This window comes from Camellia sinensis, chromosome 2 (genome assembly GCF_055761805.1).
Source record: "Camellia sinensis isolate YWXY chromosome 2, ASM5576180v1, whole genome shotgun sequence".
Lineage (NCBI taxonomy): Eukaryota > Viridiplantae > Streptophyta > Magnoliopsida > Ericales > Theaceae > Camellia > Camellia sinensis.
This window is the reverse complement of record NC_138962.1, coordinates 37383717-37395213: the sequence shown is the minus strand read 5'-3', so window position 1 is coordinate 37395213 and position 11497 is coordinate 37383717. Positions and strand designations below refer to the sequence as shown.

Below are 11497 nucleotides of genomic sequence, written 5' to 3'. Positions count from 1 at the left end.
GTAACGTGACACCTATATAAACGTAACGTGACACCTATGATCTATGGCAACATTCAATAGGAAATTGAATGTTGCCATAGAGCATATCTACATAAATGTAACGTAACGTGACACCTACATAAACGTAACGTGACACCTATGATCTATGGCAAAATTCAATTTCCTATTACCATAGATCATATTTATATGAAACGTAATGTAACGTGACACCAATATAAACCAGCAACATTTTCACATTCAATTTAAAAAAATAAAAACTCATTAAATTTGCGAAACATAACGTGACACGTTACGTTACGTTTATGTAGGTGTCACGCTACGTTACGTTTATGTAAGTGTCACGTCACGTTACGTTTATGTAGGATCTTGTGGAATACATTCCTATTTAAATAGGACTTGAGACTCTATAAGAAATTACACAGGACTTAGCCTACCATAAATGTCTGAAAAATGACTTATAAATAAGTCTCCCTAATTATTAATTAAAATATATTTAATAATCAACTAATTAATTTTTGATACATTACTAAATTTAAAAAATAAATTTAATTTTGTAATCTGAATAGTACTAAAGGATGATAACACACTTCAATAATTGCTCCCAAAAACGACATACATCATAATAACCTTTTCCTTGTTTCTTTCACACTGTCCAAACTCTCCTCCGCCACACGTACCACCAAATTCCTGCATAATATACACACATTCATAATCTGAAAAACCACATTCATAGACCAAAATGGACATCAAACAAAATGGTTACTTCCATGAAACCAAATTCATAGACCGAAATGGCCATCTCCGAACCACTAGGGTTCCAGTGGTTCAAGAACTCGCCCTAAAAGGCCTCAAAGACTTGCCCAAAAGGTTCATAAGCTTGAATCCAGACGGCCCATTATTAGTCCCCACCTCATGTGTTCAAGATGGCTCGGACTCATCAGAGACCCTTCTTCCACCCATAGATGTGGCTAAACTGAGATATCATGGGTTGGGGTCAGAGGGTCGAACCCAAGAGCTAGCCAGGCTAGCCGGTGTGGTCAAGGAAATGGGTATGTTCTTGATTGTGAATCATGGGATCGAATGTTGTGTTTTGGAGGATGTTAAGGATGTTGTGAAGGGGTTCTTTGGATTGTCGTTTGAAGAGAAGAGAGAGAGTGTTGGAACTTATATGGATGTTGACAACATGGGTTATGGTCGGAATTTTGTGAAGTCGGAGGATCAGCCGTTGGATTGGATTGATCGGTTGACCATGAAAGCTGCTCCCAAGGATGCTACTGATGGACTCCTTGTGTGGCCTCAAAAGCCACCCAACTTCAGGTAAACTACCTGCCTGATTGGGGTTTGTTTTTTTGTTAACTTATTTTCACTTTTAGTTTTGTTTTTAAAAAATAAAATTAAAAATAAATAAATTTCTAAATTCTACTCGATGAAATAAACTGAAAAAATTTATAAAAAAAAAAAAGAAAAAAAATTACAAACTTCGGAAAAAAAAGGTTCTGAAAAACAAAATTAACCAAAAAAAATAGTGGACTATTTAAAAAAAAATAAAAGTTTTCACTTTTTTTACTTTAAAAATCCATCTATACAAGACGGATCCAAAAATAAAATAAAATAAAAATTTTGGATATAATTTTGAAAAAATGTTACACCATTTTGTTTCAGATCTCGCATATTTTTTGTTTAAATATTTACTTCTAAAAGAAACTTATGATTCTTAATATGGGTCTATTTGGTGTAATTTATTGTAAGTTAAAAGTTAAAAATTAAAAATTAAAAGAACCATCTCTTAACTTTCAAATAATCAGCTTATTTAAATTATTTATGCTTAACTCAGTAATTTATACTTAATATGTTATAAACAAAAATTATACAAAACAGGCTGATATAAACTTTCAAATTAAAATAAATTATAAACGGCATAATCTATACCAAATACCCCTTATATCTTTAACTCAAAAGTAGATTTTCAAATCAATTTGTGCCCTCACAGTGACCATGTGATTCAGTTGGAAACAACCATTTTGAATTTTAGACTACTAAATCTAATATCACCATCAATTAATTCATTGTGGCAAATCCATCAAGCCATGATAATTTTGGATTTATTTAGCGTTGGAGGATTATGGGCTGGACCGCACTAAATAACTGACTACTTTTGAGCTTTCATCATTAAGTGGGACAACTGTTCTTGTCATGTTATGTTCAATTATTACTAGCTAATTCGTGCATCATATGATTTAAAATAAATAATAATTGTAAAATATATGATACGTTATGATTTTAGATTTAATATTATTTACATTGATTGTCTTTCAATATTTATTTTCAATGAAATTTTGATAACCAAAAATATAAAAAAAAATAATTCAATTAAACAAACAAATAAATCAAAAACAATTGTAGCTAAAAATTAATAAGCATCATATAATTGAAAACTATGTTTTGCTATAATAAAAAAAATATTCTACTGTCAACCCACAAACAAAACAAAATAAATAAATAAATAACTCAATTATTCAAGTTTCTTATTAAAAAATAAATTTGATATTAAATGTAAAAGAGCAAAATTAAATATTACATAAAAATATATAAATCACAAAATTATGTGAACCTATCACCAAAATATCCTCAAAAGATAAAATTTTAAGAAAAAAAATATGGAGGCATCTCCTCTCCAGTAACTGGAGGGTGTTGTTCAGCATTGTTGGGCCTTGATCTGAGCCCATGGCGACGATCCAAACTGTTCAATATGTAGAACCCATCGAATTCACCATTCCTGCAAAAAATCATGTTAATCTGATATCGATAACCACTCAGATCACACTTTTATCACAATTTATTTTGAAAATTATATTGAAATGTGATCTGATCAAGTGGTTATCGATATCAGATTAATGTGATTTTTTACAGAAATGATGCACTCAACATGTTCTACACGTTGACGGTTTGGATTATCGTCATGGGCCTAGCTCAAGGCCCACCAATGCCGAACAATACCCTCTAGTTATTGGAAAGGAGCTGGTTCCAAAAAATATAATAGACACTCAATGACTACGTTAAATTACTCTGAAATTCTCAAATAGGAAAGCGTTTTTTAGTTTGGTGGGAATTCATTATGAGACTGATACACACAAATAATTTTCTTACACTTTTTTTTTTTTTTTTGTAATTTTAGTACATAATATTCAAATTGATGCAATAAAAAGAAATTCAAAAACTCTCTAGCCGTCAAGTTTGATATTATATTTATGATGTCACCTGTAAAAAAAATTAAAATTTAGACAAAAAAATGTAAATGTGTGTAGCATTTCAACCATACCTATAACAATATAAAATTATATATATATATATATATATAGAGAGAGAGAGAGAGAGGGAATGCAAATGTGTGAAGCATTCAACCATACCTATAACAATATAAAATTATATATATATATATATAGAGAGAGAGAGAGCAACATAATAGTTTTATATGTGTTTATAATCAATTGAAATATAATTGTTTATATAGGAGGATAGAAATGTGAAATTAGATAGATAAATATAGATTATCTTTATTATATATTCAAATTTAAATTTAAATTATCTTTATTTTGAATTTTGTTAATAAATATAGATTATCTTTATATAGATTTTCAATTCAAATATTTTTGAATTTTGTGATAGCTTTCACTTTTTTTCTTTTCTTTTTTTTTCTTGTTGATAAGTTTGTATTCAGATAACTATTGTTCTAAGAACATATATTATTAAATTATTAAAGAAAATAATTTTTATTTTAAATGGAAATGATGTGATGAGTTTGACACTTATAAGAGCACGTCCACTATATTTCCTTAGATACACAGTATAGATCTTCAAGCAAAAAAAGAGACTGAAAGTGATGTGGGGGAAAAAGAATGGAGAAATAGTATTGTTAAAAAATAAAAATGTATTGAGTAGGAAAAAAATTGAATATTGATTAATCTTTAACAACCTTAGAAAAAAATAATAAAAATAGTGTGATGATCTCTTGCATGATATAATCTCTTTAGGGATAAGCAAGTTATATATGACATTTTTAAAAAATAAAAAAATTGAAACTGTGTAAGGTAGGTTTTTTTTATTGGAGATATAGTTTGGCCAAGGAAGAGAAAGAGTAGCAAGTAAGGTTTAATTTTTTAAATTGGTGAGAGAGATTATGAAATATTTTGTTATCTTTCCATTTGAAATCCATTAAATTAAGGGATAATTATTATTTTTTAAATAATTAATAATTAATTAAATATATTAGTCAATAATTTGTTTTTTAATCTATTATATAAATTAAAATTTTAATAATTTTAGAATGAAGGTTTAGACCTCCTAAAAAGTTTCTCCCTAAAAACTCATTTTTCCTTATATAATATATAGATGTGCCCTCAATTTCTACAACTAGATTTTTTTAAAAGCAAATTGTTAACTTAATTTGTATATATATATTCTTGTCATATATATTTTGTTGCATTCATTTTTCAATAATTTAAGTTTTTAGGTCAATTAATGATCTAACATGATATCATTATTTTGATTTCAAGAAGTCCAAGATTCAAATCTTGTCATTTTCATTATTTTGGCAAATTACACTTGTAACTTTTGGAGTTTACTTCCTTATTTAATCTTTAAATTTTTTATATTGTGTCAATTTAATTTAATTAATAATTTTTTTAAAAAAAAATAGACTAAATGAATGGGCAAAATAATTCATTTGTGGGGTTCCAATTTAAAATGGTCAATTCATTTTGAATGGACCATTTTGCTTTTAGATTTTATTTAATTTCTTAATAAATTTTATCAATTGGATTAAAATGATACATTGTAAAAAAATTAAAGAACAAAATTGATTCAAATGAAACTATCGATAACAAATTAATATATATATATATATATATATATATGATTTCACAGCCTGATAAATCATTTCTAAAATCAAATTAAGCATTTGGATAGGAATTTGAAAGGAAAAGAAAAAATATAGGTGTAATATAAGTGAAATGTAGTTGTATTTTATTCATATTTTACTCACATTTTCTCTTAAATCCTTACTCAAATTCATAATTGAAACACAATCTAAAAAAATTTTATGACAGGCAAGTGATGGAGAAATACGTGGAAGAAGCAAGAAAAGTTTGCAATGACTTACTAGTGGCCCTAGCAGAAGCCTTATCACTAAAAAACCATGCTTTCCTCCAAAACTTTGATCACAAAAAGAGTGAGATCAATGTTCGGGTCAATTATTACCCACCCTGCCCAAGACCCGACTTGGCCCTAGGCTTAACCCCACACACCGATGCCAGCGCCCTCACCTTTTTAATGCAGTTCGGGTCCACCAGCGGACTCCAAGTGCTCCGGGACCTGAAGTGGGTCCCCGTGCCTTGGCCAGCTGATGTACTATTGGTCAGTGTAGGGGACTTGTTGGAGATTATGAGTGGTGGAAGGTTGAAGAGCCCGTGGCACCGGGTTGTGACCCAGATGGATGTGGAGCGACTCTCAATTTCTTTGTTCTATAACCCGCCCGCCCAAGCAGAGATTGAACCCGTGGTGGATGGTTACGGGTCGAGCAATGAGGGTTATAAGAAAGTGGTTGTGGGAGAATATTTGAAGAACTATTATAAGATTAGCCCTACAATTGATAAGCAAGCTATAAAGTTTGCCAAGGTATGAGTTTGAGAAGAATAAAGGAAAACTTAAGTACTCAATATGTTTGTCAAGATATTTATTATAAATTCAGAAGTGTGGTTGAAATTTAATTAGTGTATTATGGATTTTGTGTACAGAATGATCAAGGTTTGCAATGTAAGTAACAATTTCTTAACAAACAAAATTTGATTTGTGAGGAATTCAGGAAGTGTCGATGGTTGGCAACCTCCAATCCATGGTTTCTGCAAGATTAATTGTGATGTGGCCACCAAGAAGGGCTCTAATCAGGCCTCGATTGCAGCTATTTTGCGGGTTCTAAGGGGGAGTTATTGGATAGTGCTAAAAAGATTTTTGTCTCTTCCTCTCTTCAAGGTGAGACCTTAGCTTGCCGATGGGCTTGTTTATCAGTTCTTTCTAGCAGATTACCTAATGTGGAGAGTGAGGGAGATAACCAAATGGTCATTCATCTGAGAATCTCTGATACTGTTCCTCCATGGGAATGTGGGGCAATTTTTATGCTCTGTTTGTTTGGGAGATTTAATGAGGGATTTGGAAAATGAAAGAGAATGTATGTGAAATTAGGTGAAATATAAGTATATTTTATTCATATTATACCTACTTTTTTCCTTTTCATTTCCAAATCCCCCAAACAAGCACAGCGTTAGTGGCATCAAGCGAATGGCAGAGCAAAGGAATTTGTCTTTCCATTGGTTTTCCAGGACTGCTAACAAGGTGGCTCACTGGGTGGCGAAAGCTTTCCTCCAGGATCAGCTCCCTCTTGACTGGGTTTCTTGCCCCCATCCTGCTCTTGCTTCTTTAATTGATACTTCTTAATGTTTGTTTTACTGTTTTGTCTAAATTTCTCTGTTTAAAAAAATAAAAAATGAGGCACACCTTATCAACACATGATGTTTGCTTGAATATGAATCTTACTGATGCGAGTGTAGTTAATTATTTTCTCCTATGTCCCTTCTAGTACTCTAATCCTCTTTATATCTCCATTTCATTTTATAAGATTGTAACGTATCATTGAAATTCAAAATCAATAGTTTATAAGTACTACGTCATTTCAAGTTTAAAAACTCTCCTTAATAAATTTTTTAATTTGAAATAAAAATATAATGATGTGGATTTTTCTTACCTATTTATTATGTAATGGAGATCGCTAAGTAAAAATTAAAATTAAAATTAAAAAAAATTAAAATTAAAATAAAAAGAGGCTATATATTAAGGTTCACAAGCAAATAGGAAAGTTATCCTTTTATTTTTCTGAATTGAGTTGAGTCTGAATAGTAAATCTTGGTCCATGCCCAGCTCATTGAACATATTTGTTTTGTGCCCATCCCGACACTGCCCAAGTCTTCCAGGCCCAAGTACAACCCCAGGCTTTGTGGGCTCTTTACAAGTCCAAGTCCAACCATGGGATAGTATTTAAGTGGCCCTCTCTTGGTATAATGGTCGAAGATTTTCATAAAGATGTTAGGCGAATGGTGGATTCCTTCATCCTATTTTTGTGTCTTAGGCCTAGTTTGGGAAGACTAAATAAGTGCACTTTTTGACTTTTTTTGTATTATGTGTAGAAAAAGTAGAGAGGAGATGTTGATTGATGTGACCCAAAAAAGATAAAAAGATGAAATAAGTGCACTTTTTTGACAGTAGCCAAACTAGGCCTTATTCTATTATCGTCTGTACACTTAAATGTACTCAATTTTTTCATTTGATTGTTGAATTTTTTATGCAACGTAACATTCAAACAATCTAGATACTTACATACTGTTGACAAACAAATACAAACTTTTTTTAATTTATTTTTTTCACAATCGATTAGAGAAATATAAGAACAAATAAAACTATATCACACACACATTACTCGATTCCATGACACCTACCATAAACGCAAACTAAGAGTAAAAATAAAGTTAATTTCAGTTAATAGCAAAAAATAATTTTATTAGATACTGTGTGAGTGATTTTCTGATCACACTGTCCGTTTAGTAATCAGCTAGAGAGCACCGGCAAAATAGATGGCTTCAGTTAACCTGTAACAGAAAGAGAAGGCTCCGGCTATGGCTCTTCCACCCGGGGGCACTCTGACGATCAAGTCAGTATATCTCTCAAAGATAATCAAGTGCTAAACTTACTGCTCAAAGCATAAATTGCGTACCTTAGACCCATGGGGTACCTCTCTTTTATAGTTAACTCAATCCTAGTCCCACTAGAAGCCTGACTTCTATGGACTCCAATTCAGTACTTACTTTGGACTCCTCAAGAGATAAAGATAAACTCCCTAAGAGCTTTATCCTCATCTTGACTAAGTCTCCTCTTCATTCTAGGACTCTTTTCCCTTATCCGTTTATCTCAGATTCTGATATTTTTGGAGATAACCTCGGCAACGCCGAGATAACCTCGGCATAATGACCAGGACACGTGGCACCTTGGCTGACACATCGGCGTCACCTTACCACGTGTTGGTACTCAGAAAATATATCCCCACAACTGCCCCTAGGTTCTATTACCTCGGTATTTTGAGGTGATGGAACCTATATCGGTATTTCCTTCTGTACATCGGCTCAAGAACTCCTCAGCCGAGATTATTCATTTCAGGCTGATATGTTTTCTTCAGAGAACAAGAATTCCAATGAATTCTTTCACGTGTGTGAGCTGTCACGTATCATTTACTCAACCGTTTCATTCACGCGTCTCCACCTTATTGGACCGTGCCTATGACGCGCTTGCAAGCCGTTTTGCGTCTGTGTGCGCCGTCTCCCAAGCGCATTCAATGCTCCGTTTTGCCGTCGTTTCAAATTTTTGACAAAACTTTTCCCCTTTTCTTCATTTTTCACTTTTGTATTCGATTTCTCTTCGCCTTTTTCTCTTTCTAACTTTTCTCTTTGTGAGTCCGCCATTGTTCAAGCTTTTTTGCTTTGAAACTTATTCCGTTCACCCCTTCCGGCGTGTTTTGCACCATTTTGTTGCCTTCACGACCGTCATCTGATTTCGACGATCTTTACATCAGCTTCATATTTTCTGGTAAGCAATCTGTTTCTTCTTATTCCAGTTTCTTGAGTTTTTCTGGAATTTCTTGTTTACTACTGCCTTGCTCCAACAATTAATTCGTGAATCATACATCTGAATGCGTTGATTTCGCTTTTTGCTTATGCCTTAAATACATGTACTGTTCATAGTTTTCTTGCACGTCTTGCCACTGTTCTTGGCCTTCAACCCTTTGTATTTTTCATGTTCTTGATAGTCCATCTCTGTTCTTGATTCTGAAACTCCGCTTTTGTTTTCTATTTTTTGTGCATTTTCCAGATCTATGCCTTTGATCTTCATCTCCATAGTTTTAGGTTTGGGATTTGTCTGTAGAACCCACATTTTAGGAAAAACTGAAACATCCCTTACAAATTTCTACACCAGTTCAAACCTAGGTTTTTTGCCGAGGTCTTATTAATCCTCTTAAAACATTTTTTCTCTTAAATCCAACCCCTCTAATTCAGGCCGATATCATGGGTATGTGGAGACATAGGGTAGATACCCCAACCAAACTTGAGTACTTTAGGCAAGAGTTCTATATCCCTGCCGATGTCCATCTGAGGCTGGCTGGAGATAACGACTCTATCATGGCCACAGATGATTCGATGCCCTTTCCTATTGTAGTTTTCACTGAGTGCGGACTCCGGCTCCCACTCAACATCCTTTTTCGTGAGATTCTTCACTATTATAAGTTGAACCCCATGCAACTGGCAATCAATTCCTATCGAGTGATCAATGACATCATAGCCTTAGCTAAACAAGAAAATGTTAGGATCACCCTAGCTGATATCCAGTACTGCTATACCATGTGTGTCCTTAATTTTAAAGAAAAATGCTACATTTATTAGCTTAAGCCGAGGTCTACAGAATTTAAAATCGTAACCGACCTCCCAAACTCCAACAAGGGGGCTGGAGATGACTATTTCATTACCTCGAAAAATTGGGAGTTTTAGCCAAACGACGACCTCCATCTTTATCCTTTAAGCCGAACTGTTTTGGGGGAAGGAGCTGGTAAGGGCCACCCTTCATAAGTTTCTTTTTACCATCTTGCACAAATTGTTCAATATTCTTGTTCTAATGTCTGTACTGTTTTTATCTTTGCAGTTCTTCTTCAGCCACCAAAGAATTTTCGCCAATCCTTCTGTCCCAGTAAGGATTTGAAAAAACTTCAGAACTTACCGATTAACAAACGAAAGGCGCCTCTGCTCCTCAACTTTATCCCAACTTATAAGTCAGCCTTGCCCGACGTCCCTAAGAGGAAGAAGAAAAGCCTCTCTCTACCTTCTGCCACAACTCCACAGACCGCATCCACATCACGAACAGATCAAGGATCAACATCCGATCCAGCTGATCAGCCATCAACTTCGGCTCCATACCTGGTTCCAATATCAGAACGAAAACATCGGCGACGACTCGTCTTTACTGCCGAGATGGGCCGCTCAAAACCAGTTGCAAAAGACCTCTTAGCCAACATTCCATCATCTGTTGATGATCAACCAGCACAAACCCAACTTCCACTGAAGCCGAAAAGAATAAAGAAGGCTCAACCAAAGACCAAGATAGCTCAGGTTGAATCTGAAGACTCCTTGTCGATCTCAAAGTTGGCTGAGAGTGATAAATCTCAGCCTTCTGCTGGGAAGAGGCACTCTGAGTCTCAACCACCAAAATCCCAAAATCCAAAAAAGCCGAGGTCTTCTTCTACAACAACCTCGGGATCAAAAAAACCTGATGCCCCCTGGGCTCCCTCAATTACTCTAGAAGATAAGCCTGTTATGGCAAGTGACAGTGCTGAGGATATTAACGTCGGCGTTGCGCTCAGTACTGCTCTACTGTTACCAAGCGATTTGGAGTGAAACGCCTAGTACAGTGAGTGTGAGAATTACGCTCTAATGCTTCAGCACTCCGTTCAGGTTGATGTCTTCTATTTGGTAATGTTCTTCTTTCTTTTTATTTCGTACTTTGAATATTCTCTAATACTTCTGTTTTCTTTCAGGCCATCCAGCATGCCCACTCTTTCTCAATGCAGTCTTTTGAGAATCGGGAGAGGCTTGTCAAGATGAAGAGAGAGTTCTCTTCCCTCCAAAAGACCAACAAAGGTCTTCAATTAAAGATGAAAAAGCTGGAGGACCAAGCCGAGGCTGCAATCAAAGCTCAGACCAATGCTGAAGAGAATGCTGAGGCTGCTGAGGCTATCAGGAAAGTGGCTGAGTCTTAGAAGAGAGAAGCCGAGAAGAAAATGATTCAAGCTGAAAAGGAGCTTCAGGAGGCACTGGCCACCAAAGAAGCCGAAATAAAAGATACCGACGAGAAGGCATATGCCCAAGGCATGGCCGACGTCACAGATGCCTACGAACAACAGGTGAAGGAGGCATGCAACAAGGGTTTCACCCTTGGTTGGATGTCCCTTCTAAAGAAACTCAATGTCCCAGAGAACTCACCGTTGAGGAAAGTCGATGCCATTCCTCTTTCATTCCCTCCAGCTCAACCTCCAAGTCAAGACGTCGGCGAATCTGAGTCTGAGGATGGTGATGAGGAAGGGGATGAGGCGTTGGTAAGAAAATCCAAAGATGTTGCCAAGCCCCCTCTTCAAAATGAGCAAGTCCTAGACTTGACTTAGGATGAAGAAGGCAATGAGGTTAACAAAGATGCTGCTGATGAGAAGGAATCAGCCGATGCCATCCTTGCTGATAAAAACCTTGAAGACACTCTTGCAGAAATTGACGCCGAGGTCGCGGTGGATAAGACTGCTGAGATGTCTTCTCAACAAACATCTGATCTTCAAATTCACCCAACTGGTGGAGAGGAGTCT

The 11497-nt window shown here is 34.9% G+C and overlaps 1 protein-coding gene across 2 annotated transcripts; it reads left to right on the top strand.

The window, feature by feature from the left end:
• Positions 1-571: 571 nt before the first annotated feature.
• On the top strand, positions 572-6559 carry LOC114281116 (protein LATERAL BRANCHING OXIDOREDUCTASE 1). 2 transcript variants are annotated; one of them, XM_028223554.2, is made up of 3 exons: positions 572-1317; positions 5106-5673; positions 5861-6559. In XM_028223554.2, the coding sequence occupies exons 1-3, from the start codon at positions 740-742 to the stop codon at positions 5972-5974; spliced, it is 1260 nt and encodes a 419-aa protein (XP_028079355.1). In that variant the 5' UTR covers positions 572-739; the 3' UTR covers positions 5975-6559. The 2 variants fall into 2 exon arrangements, with proteins under 2 accessions (XP_028079355.1, XP_028079356.1); XM_028223555.2 differs by having other exon boundaries at positions 5793-6559.
• Positions 6560-11497: the final 4938 nt, after the last annotated feature.